General features: G+C 43.5%; 1 protein-coding gene across 2 annotated transcripts in view; it reads left to right on the forward strand.

Annotated features, from left to right (window-relative positions):
- Positions 1 to 13,108, forward strand: part of COG6 (component of oligomeric golgi complex 6) — a 31,905-nt gene that overhangs the window by 7,984 nt on the left and 10,813 nt on the right. For both annotated transcript variants that reach the window (XM_083730323.1, XM_083730324.1), the window contains exons 6-15: positions 1,070 to 1,152; positions 1,593 to 1,663; positions 3,795 to 3,888; positions 6,639 to 6,767; positions 6,859 to 6,950; positions 8,346 to 8,410; positions 9,301 to 9,392; positions 10,185 to 10,302; positions 11,477 to 11,608; positions 12,637 to 12,804. In XM_083730323.1, coding sequence (XP_083586449.1) covers positions 1,070 to 1,152; positions 1,593 to 1,663; positions 3,795 to 3,888; positions 6,639 to 6,767; positions 6,859 to 6,950; positions 8,346 to 8,410; positions 9,301 to 9,392; positions 10,185 to 10,302; positions 11,477 to 11,608; positions 12,637 to 12,804 — 1,044 coding nt within the window. The remainder of the gene's footprint in view (positions 1 to 1,069; positions 1,153 to 1,592; positions 1,664 to 3,794; positions 3,889 to 6,638; positions 6,768 to 6,858; positions 6,951 to 8,345; positions 8,411 to 9,300; positions 9,393 to 10,184; positions 10,303 to 11,476; positions 11,609 to 12,636; positions 12,805 to 13,108) is intronic.

Below are 13,108 nucleotides of genomic sequence, written 5' to 3' on the forward strand. Positions count from 1 at the left end.
TGAGTTATAGGTTATGAGTTTTTAATTGCTTGTAGGTATATTTTTTGTGTTAGTCCCATAATTTTGTGTCTGCATGATTCCCTGTTCTACCTATAAAAAAATCAAAATACTATCATCCATTTACACGCTCTTTCACACGTGCATGTACACACACACACACACACACACACACACACACACACACACACTCTTCTAGTCCTACAAATAAAAAGGAAGAAAGAAATCTTCAAAAAGTGAAACTCCTGGCACACAATGGTTGTTGAGGTTTTTGACAAAGTTGTGGAGCTTTCTTTAGTTCTGCCCAAAGTTGTTGCACTTTTTTGGGGGTAAAATCTAAAGAGTGTGTGTGTGTGTGTTTCTGAGCTATTTTTAAATGAAATTTGTCAAAAATCTGCTCTATTGGCATGGGCTGCCATATGTCCGGTTTTTCCTGGACATTTCGGTGATTTCCACCTGGACACTGTTTGCAAGGGCTGAGTACTGGCTGTGTTCGCAAAATTGTGGGTGTATGGCAGACCTGCTTCCTTGAAAGGATACAATATGACTTAACTCATAGACCATGCCTAGTGGTTGTCTTTAAATGTAGGCAAAAACATACCTCGATGTGTATTTGGAGAAATTATGTTTGGGATAGTGGTTGTGAAGTAAAACTCTTGTTTTAGTATTAATAATAGTATTGCATTGTTTAGCATTGAGATCTTGTCTATCCTCCTACTAGAAATTCCTTTTACTGGAAAGTTTATGGCCTGATCTGGTAATACAGTGGTACCTCTAGATGCGAACAGGATCCGTTCCAGAGCCCCATTCGCATCTAGAAGCAAACATAACCCGTGCCTGCGCGGGTCACATTTAGGCGCTTCTGCGCATGTGTGTAACGTCATTTTGAGCGTCTGCGCATGCGCAAGCGGTGAAACCTGGAAGTAAAGTGATCCGTTACTTCCGTGTTGCTGCGGAGCGCAACTTGAACGCGCTCACCCAGAAGCACATTCAACCGGAGGTATGAGTGTACTTTTGTGTGGACAGTTTGCATTAATAAAATACCAGTGACTTTCAATCTTGCATTTCCTAGGACTTTTTTAAGGTATTGGGGAGAGTAAAACAAATTCACAACGATGTCAAGATTCTTTTGCGCACAAACCAGCAGAGATCAGGGTGAGTTCTCACCGAACAACTACAAAGCAATGGTTGAAGTAGTAATGGTTGGAGAGCCAGTGTGGTGTAGTGGTTAAGAGCAGTGGACTCGTAATCTGGTGCACCGGGTTCGCGTCTCCGCTCCTCCACATGCAGCTGGTGGGTGACCTTGGGCCAGTCACACTTCTCTGAAGTCTCTCAGCCCCACTCACCTCACAGAGTGTTTGTTGTGGGGGAGGAAGGGAAAGGAGATTGTTAGCCGCTTTGAGACTCCTTTGGGTAGTGATAAAGCGGGATATCAAATCCAAGCTCTTCTAATCATCATTCAGTTTAAGCTGTATAAAGTGGGCTGTGAATATATTTGGAATGGGGAAATAGCTCTAAAGATTATTATGTGTTTAAAGATTTTTTTATTTTCATAAAACACTTTTTTAAAGCATTTAATTGTTTTAAATTTGCAGCCTAGAAATTATGGAACAGATGGCTTTGCTTCAAGAGACTGCTTATGAGCAGCTTTACCGATGGGCTCAAGGTACCTTAGTTTTTTGGGATAATGCTTTTCCTTGAAAAGATGCTTATTTAAAGAATTTTAGCAGTGCTTGATATTAACCACAAGGTGGCAGTCTTGGAACACCTACCAAATTCTATAGCCTCAACTTATTCATTACACTCATGTTTAACCCTGGGATATATTTTTTTTGTTAATGTTTAAGATTAGCCAGTACTGTTTGGTGCACCAAAATCATTATGGTTTATAGAAAGATTTATTTTACTGTATTTATGTATTGTTTTTCAGGAGGACCTTGCATGCATATAATTACATAAAATTATTAAAACAATAAGCACCAACAACTACACAATAAAACAAAACAGACAAATGGGAGGTCCTCGCTGCGGGATCACATTCACCCGGTGCTATACCAGCTGCACTGGCTCCCGGTGGAGTACAGGATCAGGTTTAAGGTGCTGGTTTTAACCTTTAAAGCCCAATATGGCCTAGGACCCTCGTACCTACAGGACCGCCTCTCGTGGTACGCCCCACAGAGGACCTTATGGTGTTCAAACAAAAACATATTGGAGGTCCTGGGCCACAGAGAGGTTAGGCTGGCCTCAACCAGAGCCTGGGCTTTTTTAGCTGTGGCCCCGATCTGGTGGAATGCTCTGTCACAAGAGACTAGGGCCCTGCGGGACTTGACATCTTTCCGCAGGGCCTGCAAGACAGAGCTGTTCCACCAGGCCTTTGGCCAAGCCACAGCCTGACCCCCTCCTTTGGCAATCTTCACAGAACTCTAGCCCAATGGTTGCCATTAATCTGATTTGAGCTGATTTTATAATGAAATGATTTTAGAATGTTGTATATTTTACTGTTGTTAGCCGCTCTGAGCCTGGCTTCGGCTGGGGAGGGTGGGATATAAATTGTTGTTGTTGTTGTTGTTGTTATTATTATTATTATTATTATTATTATTATTATTATTATTAAATGTTTGCAGTCAGCCAAGCAATGCCAACTGCACTGGCATTATCTCCTCTCTCCTATCTTTCAGCCACCCACCCCACCACAGGAATAGGTTAATTTTATAACAGGAATGTTTTAATAATAATAAAATTTATTACGGTCCCAGACCAGAGTCACATACCGTACTAAGCAAACATAAAACACAATAGAATTAAGTTTGAATTAACAATCGAATATGACAATAAACAATACGAATATGACAGCCATTAGAAATGTGGTTTAGCTCTTAGTTTCTAAAATATTATCTAGAGTTTGCATCTGAGGTCTTAGTCTTTGTAATAGCACAGCTTGTTCCCTGAGTTTTATGGCAGCTGGAATGTTTTAATGTTCTAATATTTTAAGCTCCCTTATTAGCCCCTAGGCATCCTAATCCAAGACCTGCTGATTTGGAAATAACCACATATGACTCAAAATGACAGCCCTGGGCAGGACTGTCAGTTTAGTCTCCTAGGCCTTGAGATGGAGTTTTTAAAACGCTGTATTTTTCACTCTATAAGACACACCCGTCCATAAAACTCACGTAGCTTTAGAGGAGGAGAACAAGGAAAAAACATTCTCTCCTTCTTCAGCGAAGTGGCAGGAGAAACGGAAGGGGCTCTTTGCTGAAGGGGCGCTGGGCAGCTTTCCCTCTCTGCATGGAGCCTTTTCAGCACTGAAGAGGTGCTGCGCAGAGAGGGAAAGCTGCGCAGTGCCTCTCCAGCAGAGCGAAGTCAGAATAGCAAGAGGGATCGCTGCGCAGTGAAAGCAGTGATCCGTCTTGCTGTTCTGGCTTCTGGGATAGCCGTGCCAAGCCTCTTCAGGCTCTTTGCAATGCAAAGCCTCCTGGGCGCAGCGGGAGGAGCGCTCCTGCTGCGCTCAGGAGGCTTTGCGTGGCTATTGCTGAAGCCAGGAGAAGAAGAGGGATCGGTGCACACCGATCCCTCTTGCTCTCCTGACTTCAGCGAAAGCTGCGCAGCCTGCACTCGCTCCATAAGACACACACACATTTCCCCTTTTTAGGAGGGGAAAAGTGCGTCTTATAGAGCGAAAAATACGGTAAGCGTTTTAGTTACAAATAGGATTGCAACAACTTTCATTCATTATTTTTAGAACGCTGTAAAGATCAGGAACGTTGCTTACTATTGATCTAATCTTTTCTTCTTTGCAGGCGAATGCAGAACTTTAACCCAAGAATCCTGTGACATTTCTCCAGTTCTAGCTCAAGCAATGGAAGCTTTGCAAGACAGGGCTGTTCTCTATAAGTATGTTGCCTATCTTAGTCGCAGAACATAACGTCACCAAGATTAATATTCTAGGGGCTTCATCCTTTTGACCACAAGCTAGCTTAAAAAGTTCATTCATTGTGGAATTGAATATTTCAAGGTGTGGGAATTTCCACTGCTCTACATGTTTTGTGCTAAAGATTTGGGATAACTACCTATCAAATCATAACAGGGAACTTCCTTATTGTTATGTTATGTTGTTATGTTATGTTATGTTATGTTATGTTATGATGTTATGACTTTCCTTTTTTCAGCAGCAGTTGACTAATTTTTAAGGAATGTTAGCAGTGCTTGATATTAACCCAAAGGTGGCAGCCTTGGAACACCTACCAAATTCTATAGTGGGCACAGGCAAACTCGGCCCTCCAGATGTTTTGGGACTACAACTCCCATCATCCCTAGCTAGCAGGACCAGTGGTCAGGGATGATGGGAATTGTAGTCCCAAAACAGCTGGAGGGCCGAGTTTGCCTATGCCTGTTCTATAGCATCAACTTTCTTTTCGTTTAATGAAATGCCTTGCTGAAATACATCCTAATATTATTTCTACATTTTTATGTCTTTATAACACAAAGGCACAGTTCACATGTAACATCAGACTCTGATTTAGTGCTAGTTGGATGAACTTCAGCAAGTTGAAGCAGAACATCAGATTCATGTACTGCCCTTGCCTTCTCTACCCCCCCCTCGCCCCTGCCCCCCAAATAAAATAGCTGGGAGGAGAATCTCTGGAAAGTTAGGTTTCACTTTCAAGAATCTGAACTTAGCATTACATTCAAGGGATCCTGGTTTAAAGAATAATACAGTGGTACCTCTGGTTACGTACTTAATTCGTTCCGGAGCTCCGTTCTTAACCTGAAACGGTTCTTAACCTGAAGCACCACTTTAGCTAATGGGGCCTCCCGCTGCTGCCGTGCCACCGGAGCACAATTTCTGTTCTCATCCTGAAGCAAAGCTCTTAACCCGAGGTACTATTTCTGGGTTAGCGGAGTCTGTAACCTGAAGCGTATGTAACCCGAGGTACCACTGTAGAATCATATCGCTGGAAGGGGCCCTGACGATCATCTGGTCCAACCCCTTGCAATGCAGGAATATGCAGCTTTCTGTTACGGGGATCAAACCTGCAACTTTGGCATTATCAGCACCACACCCTGACCAACTGTGCTATACCCCTGTTAGCAAACTTATTTTCATAATAAACCAGCTTCAAACCCATGGGTTTAAACAAGGATCCCTGATTGAAACCTAATGCTAAACTGGTGTCAGGCAGGCTTAATTTGGCCCATGTGTTGCAGGCTACCCCCCCCCCCCTTAAAAACCCTCTACCACCAATATAATACAATATACTACCAATATAATACAGTGGTACCTTGGTTTACAAACTTAATCCGTTCCGGAAGTCCCTTCTTAAACCAAAGCATTCTTAAACCAAGGCATCCTTTCCCATAGCAGCGGGGGACTCAATTTACAAGTGGAACACACTCAACAGGAAGCGGAACATGTTCTGCTTCCAAGGCAAAGTTCACAAACCAAAACACCTACTTCTTGGTTTGCAGCGTTCTTAATTCAAGTTGTTCCTAAACTAAGCTGTTCTTAAACCAAAGTACCACTGTAGTTGCTTATATTCCCATATTTTCTAGCTTAGGTGGTCATTTCCCATCTGGAACCATAGATGATTAGCTCATCCAGATAGAATTTATTCAGGGAACCTATTGCCTTTTGAAACAAACCACCAGATCCTGTGTTGGGAGGCTGAGGCATGGTACTGACCAATTTCACGCCGTGATAGGTATTTTCGGTGAATTATTCAGACAGCTTATTTCTGTGCATAGCATACTTACCGTATTTTTCGCTCCATAAGACACACTTTTTTCTTCCTAAAAAGTAAGGGGAAATGTCTGTGCGTCTTATGGAGCTAATGTGTGGTTCCTGGAGCCGAATTGCCCGGGGGGGGGGGGAGCAGATCATGCTTTTTTTTTTTTTTTTTTTGAAAGAGGGAAGTGGGTGTTGAAACAAAGCCACTGATCGTTTGCCGATCGGGGAGAGAGATAAGCGACACTAGAGATAAAGGAGGCTGCCTGGGAGGGGGGAGGTAAAGACAGCAGACTTGCAAAGGAGGGAAACAGGAAGACTAAAGCAAGAAGGAGAGAAATTAGAAGAAAAGGAGGAGCAAAAAAACTGCTCCAGCTAAGGAAAAGACACTAAGGCAAACAAGAGGGAAGGGAGTGTTGAAAGGAAACAGCTGATCGGTGGGATCAGATGAGAGATAAAGGATGCTAGCGGAGGCTGCCTGGGAGGGGGGAGGTAAAATCCTATGGATCCTCAGGATTTTTACATTGGGTCACCCCAAATTCACTATCAGATCACATAGCATGCCCATGGCTACAGCCTGCACCAAAAGAATCACACATCCACTGTTTCATGGGGCTGCAATGGAGCAAAAATGTGGTTACAAAGCACGGATCCACATGGATCCTCAGGATTTTTGCATTGGGTCACCCCAAATTCACCATCAGATCACATGTCTGTGGCCACAGCAAGGACCACAAAAATCATACATCCACTGTTTCGTTCAAAATATTTTTTTTCTTGTTTTCCTCCTCTAAAAACTAGGTGCGTCTTATGGAGCGAAAAATACGATAGATTCCCATAAAGCAAGGTACCTTAATGATTGTAATGGCAGTATAAAGCACATGCATTTTAATAAAGTGCCTCTTCATTTCCACTGTAGATACACTCTTGATGAGTTTGCAACAGCCAGAAGAAGTGCTGTGGTCCGTGGTTTTATCGATGCTCTTACTAGAGGAGGTCCAGGAGGAACACCCCGGCCTATCGAAATGCATTCCCACGATCCTTTGAGGTACAGCAATCACGGAAGCGTACGCTGCATAGTGGTTTTGCTACTAGAATAACCATTTAATGCAGCAGGATGTTTTGGTTTTTGGTTTTAGATATGTAGGAGACATGTTGGCTTGGCTGCATCAGGCTACTGCTTCAGAAAAAGAGCATCTGGAAGCCCTGTTAAAACATATCACTACTGAAGGTATTGCTCAATTTCAGGAAATGTGTGTTTTAAATCAGTTTTTATTGATTTTCATACATATATCATACATTATTTGACTTAACCGAACAATCGTTTTCTAAATTACCCTCTCCCCCTTGGCTTCCCTCCATTTCCATTTCTGGTTTGTTAAACCGCTTGTTGCATTCTGCTGCTTATATATAGTAGTATATTATCACATTGTTGTCTTTCTTGTTCTCTCTAATTACATTATGTATGTTTATTTAAACCCTGCCAAAGAGTCCATACTTTTACTTTGTTTCTGCAAGTATGTTACAAAAGGTTCCCATTCTTTTCCAAAGTCACTATTATCTTTTTCACGCAGTTTATCCGTCAGTTTTGCTAATTCTGCATATTCCATCAATTTTCCATGCCATTGTTCTTTGAATGGTATTTCTCCCATCTTCCAGTTTTGTGCTATTAAAATTCTTGCTGCTGTTGTTGCATATATAAATACCGTATTTTTTGCTCCATAAGACACACCTTTTCCCTCCTAAAAAGTAAGGGGAAATGTGTGTGTGTGTTATGGAGCGAATGCAGGTGGGAGACTCAGCTCAGCGCTCCCTTTAAAGATCCGTGTGGTGTGTGTGTGTGTCTCTTGGGGGCTTTTCCCTGAGGAGGGAGAAGGGACTGACAGGCTGCCCTTCTCCCTCCTCGGGGAAAAGCCTGCAAGCGCCGCACACACACTCCACGCGGCTCTTTAAAGGGAGCGCTGAGCAGAGCCTGGGATGCATACAGCCTCTGCTCAGCGCTCCCTTTAAAGAATCCCGCCCCCCCCGGCATTCCCCCTCTAAAAACTAAGTGTGTCTGTGGAGCAAAAAATACGGCAGTGTTCTCATTTCTTTCTTCACATCTTGTCCTAAAATACCCTGCAGAAAAGCTTCTGGTTTCTTTACAAATGTTATTTTAAACCTTTTTTTCCAATTCATTATAGATCATTTCCCAATAATTTTTTTACAATCTTACATTCCTACCACATAGGAAATGTGTATTTGGATTCTCCAGGGAAAGATGTATGTGGCGATAAACATGTGTTAGTGTACTTCAGCAGATATTTGTGTAAATGGGGTATGGGGGCATGGAGGATTGTAAAAAGAGTGTTGGCAAGTCCAAAGTGTGCACAGAAAAATGTGGAAAGTAAACAAGTTGGATTTGGGCGGTTTTACAGACATAATCATTTTATTTGTGTACCGACTTTCCATAATTATAACCATGCTCAAGGCAGCTTATAGCATGAGGGGAAAATATACACAATTCTCACAGAATTTGTGATGTGTTAGAGTTGCCGAGGTGTTCCTTTTTTCAAGGGAGTGTGTGGTGATGGGAAGCATGGTTGCTGAAATACCTCTGAATAACACTCGCTATGTTTCCTTTCAGGAGTGGAAAAAAATATGCAAGAAGTGATTGGACACATCACAGAAGGTGTTTGCCGGCCTCTGAAGGTGGGTGGAGTGTGTTGGTTTATGTGTGCCCTTGGAATAGGTAAAGGTAAAGGGACCCCTGACCATTAGGTCCAGTCGTGGCCGACTCTGGGTTTGCGGTGCTCACCTCACTTTATTGGCTGAGGGAGCTGGTGTATTGCTTCCGGGTCATGTGGCCAGCATGACTAAGCCGCTTCTGGCGAACCAGAGCAGCGCATGGAAACGCCATTTACCTTCCCGCCGGAGCGGTACCTATTTATCTACTTGCACTTTGATGTGCTTTCGAACTGCTAGGTTGGCAGGAGCAGGGATCGAACAACGGGAGCTCACCCCGTTGCGGGGATTCAAACCGCCAACCTTCTGATTGGCAAGTCCTAGGCTCTGTGGTTTAACCCACAGCGCCAACTGCGTCCCCATTGGAATAAGACTGCATTTATTAACAAGGTGCACTTTCCCATATAGTCCTATAAACAAAGAGTGGAAAAAGCAAGAAAAAGCAGGACAAAACTTGTTGGAAACTTGTCAGTTGTTCTCGTTAAATATTTCATCGAAACAATACTGGCTTCTTATTTCCCTAAATAATTTCGTCATGATGAATTTTACAACCTCATTTGAAGCAAAACCTTTATCATTTCGTGCCTCAAGTTACTGGTCCCAGAAAAACAGGCATGATTAATGGGAGGGCCAAGACTGCAGCCCTGGCTTCCTGCTTCTGAATACTGGGATGGGGCAGGGGCAGGATGAGGGCATCAGCAGAACCAATCCAGCAGTTCTGCTGCCGCACCCATACCTCCCAACCCCTAGCCCAGCCCTAATGTCTTACCTGCTTGAAGACATCATAGGTGTTGTCTTCATAATGGGATGTGAAAGATTTCTGCATAACTGATGTTTGTTTCAATCTGTTTTCTCAGGTTAGGATTGAACAGGTGATTGTAGCTGAACCAGGAGCAGTCCTGCTGTATAAAATTTCTAATCTTCTCAAATTTTACCACCACACGATCAGGTAAAGGGAAACAAAAGAGAAAAGCAAATTCCTTGCTTTGCATTACAGTGTTTAGAATTTCAGAGCTGGTAGTGTTGGTTTTGCTTTGAGGAGGAAAATAACAGAGTCCTAGTACTGCTTTTAGTATGTTAGAAATCTTTATTTTATTAAAAAGATAATCTCTACACTATTTATAACTTGTATTTGGAAAAAAATATTCTGATGTTATCACAACAAAAGCCTTTCGATGTGCTTTCAATTCACTTTGCTCCTTCTTTAAAATTACATCCCTGGACTCCTGCCCTCTTCAAGCAATGATAGTACCATTATGCTGAGCTTCCGAGGCAACTAGTCGGACCATAATTGACCATTAGAAAAAGCATCCTTTTGCAAAACACTCAGCTTTGAAATTGTCCTGCTTTTCCAATTTTCCTGCAGAATTTCCAAAAGGAGAATAGAATCCCGTCAGTTCACTTTACTTCAAAGCCATATATTCATTGATGAGAGCAAGTAGGTTGGCAGGAGCAGGGACCGAGCAACGGGAGCTCACCCTATCGCGGGGATTCGAACCGCCGACCTTCTGATCAGCAAGCCCTAGGCTCTGTGGTTTAGACCACAGTGCCACCCGCGTCTCCTCTTGCCTTTAGAGAACACCTAAAAACACCAGGCAATAGATAGATTTCTTTTAGTTATTAGGTGCTACTTTTTCAGAAGGCATTTTGTAGCATTTTATTGTGCTAAATAGCTTGACTATATATGTCTGCTTTGGTTATCGTGAAATTTCTTACTGCCTCTCTCTCTTCCAATTTCCAGTAATATTGTGGGGAATACCGCAGCCATGCTGTTAACTACAATGGAAGAGATGCATGGCTTGAGTAAAAAAATATTCTTCAACAGTTTGAGCCTTCATGCAAGCAAACTGATGGATAAGGTCTGTTTCAGGGGTTAGTCAACTCTCTCCCCCTTCCCTGCTTCTGCAGTTGTAGGTTCTGTAGCGTTGTCAGTGGACCCTCTGTGCAGGTATCAAGCTTTGGAAGTCCAAATTCTGTACTATCGAAGCGATCGCCAACTGCCCTGTTGGCTTTTGCATTTCATCTGTGCACCGTTGCCTTCTTAGCACCATGTGAAACTCCCTGGTCCATCAGCACCCTTCAGCGCCAAGTCTCGCCTATGCTGCTCACCAGACTTCTCTGCCCATTCCTCGTTCTGCACCTTCCCCCTCCCACCGACCAATGCCGTTTACTTCAGTGCCACCTCAAAACTGGCGCTTAAAGCCTTTTGTACTAAAAGAAGTGAAACGAGGCCACTGAGTGACAAACTTCGTATACTTCGCTAAGGAACACCTACCTGAAATGAAAGCAGGTCAACAAATCAGTTAACTCGCACCGCGTATATTTGCGTTGGGACACTAAAGAGAAAAGGTTGCCAGTTATTATTCTCTGTTACTACTCAGAGCTCATACATTCTGGTGTAGTCTGTCACTGCTACGCTATGTAGACACTTGGGATCATAAGTTGCTGTTACCACCATTGCCGATCCACAGTGGTCAGCAATGGTGGTAACAGCAACTATGATCCCAAGTGTCTACATAGCGTAGCAGTGACAGACTACACCAGAATGTATGAGCTCTCACTATGAAAATCCAGCAAGGTTTTTACATCAGTGGTCTAGTGTGCAAGGTGTTTCTCAGTTCTGTCCTCAGAAATCAGGGCAGGAGGTAGAGAGAATCCTTTGCCCTTTTGTATTCCTCTGTTGTTGGCCCTAATACGCAAAAGAAAGCTGAGTCAGTTCTTAACCTGAAGCACTATTTCTGGGTTAGCGGAGTCTGTAACCTGAAGCGTATGTAACCTGAAGCATATGTAACCTGAAGCGTATGTAACCTGAGGTACCACTGTAGGAGATCGGTGATTGACTCAATGGGTATTGTAAACCTGTTGACAACTGTTAAGGACTGCAATTAGTCCTACAGGAAAAAGCAGGGGATAATATGCAGATGACCAAAAATAGGTATAGCATATGTTATGAGACAAGAATCCAATATCTCTATTCAGACCAGGTATCTCCATGGTTTTCAGTTTAGTAATAAGTTGTAATTTGTTTTGTAGGTTGAACTGCCGCCTGCAGATCTTGGCCCAAGCTCTGCACTGACTCAAACCCTTGCTCTGCTGCGGGAGGTTCTAGCATCGCACGACTCTTGCGTCATTCCTTTAGATACCCGTCAAGCTGACTTTGGGCAGGTAAAATTGGTTGAAATTGCAAGGAGCCACAGCAGCTTGAGGGAAGGGCTTTGGGGGGATGGGATGACAGAAACCGTGATTCAGACCATTAAATTCCATGCTAGGTTTCCCAGCGGAAAAAGAGGAGAAATGCTGCTGGATCTGTGGCAATTTCTAATTATAGCATAAGTGGCATTGTTTTGCGTAGATCAGGCTCAAGAATCGACTGTGGTGAGCAGCTCCTGCAGTTGTGTCTGGGGCTCTCCTGCGAGAGAAAACATTGTTTTATGTTTGGCAGCAGAGATGTCTAACAATGTCACATGGGTAGATCATGTGACCTAGCCCCCACCTCACCTCGTTGAGTGCTGGAGATTCCTCCTCTCTCAATTATTCTCTGTTTTTGCACAGGACAGGGCAGGTTTCTGCTCTTTGCTAGCTATCCCTTGACCTCAGGCCTTACCTTTTCCTGTTTACCTCATTTTAAGCGCCATCTTCGCTGTTTCTCTTCTGTTTAAGCAACAGCGATGAGCAGTCTCAGCTTTATACTGTGGCCCTGTGACGTGACCCTGAGCTTGGATGTCCACTACGCAAGGCATCCCAGACAGTTGCTTGTTGCGCATCGCATTGAAAACCTCCAAGAGGCAGCTGCAGCCTGCTCTGTTGCTCTGCTGCTCCTGATAGGAGGCTGTTGGAACGGTTTTATTTAAATGTCCAGCCTCCTTGTAATTCGAACCTGCCTTTTTCTCAGAGCAAGGTTTGGACATCATAAGCAAGCATCACCAATTGCCTAAGCTGTTGCGTCTGCATCGGGCTTGTGCAACTTCCCTGTGCAACATCCTTTTCAGACTTTTAACAAGCCAGCTGACTGTGCAGTAGGCAGCGCAAGTGGCTGGCAATGCTTCTTTGTAGCACCTGAAGCTCCTTTCGGAGGCAAATGAAGTTCCCCCCGATTCAGCATCATTCCTCCGCTTTGGGAGATGTAGAGAAAGGAGAACGGACAAGAATTCTCCCCAGTTACAGCATTTTTTGCACGCTCTTCTTCCTGTTAGGTTCTCTCTTGTGTGCTGGATCCCCTGCTGCAGATGTGTACTGTGTCTGCCAGTAACTTGGGGTCTGCTGACATGGCAACCTTCATGGTGAATTCACTTCATATGATGAAGACAACGCTGGCTCTGTTTGAATTCACAGATAAACGGCTAGAAATGTTACAGTACCAGGTAAACGTCCAGTCAACCCCCCGATGTTTTCTTTGCTATCAAACATTAACAGGGAATGCCGTATGTTTCTGTGTACAGTGGTACCTCCGGTTAAGAACTTAATTCGTTCTGGAGGTCTGTTCTTAACCTGAAACTGTTCTTCACGATCTGTCCTTCCAGTGAGCACTCAGGGCTGATTTCCTTCAGAATGAATAGGTCTCAGTACTGTTCCCAAATTCCATCCTTTTTGGGAGATGGTTCTCCTGTTCAAAATCTGAGTGAGGTTATTTTTATTTATTTCATTAAATTCGTACAGCACTTGATT

The sequence above is a fragment of the Podarcis gaigeae genome, assembly GCF_964106915.1.
Source record: "Podarcis gaigeae genome assembly, chromosome: 3".
NCBI lineage: Eukaryota > Metazoa > Chordata > Lepidosauria > Squamata > Lacertidae > Podarcis > Podarcis gaigeae.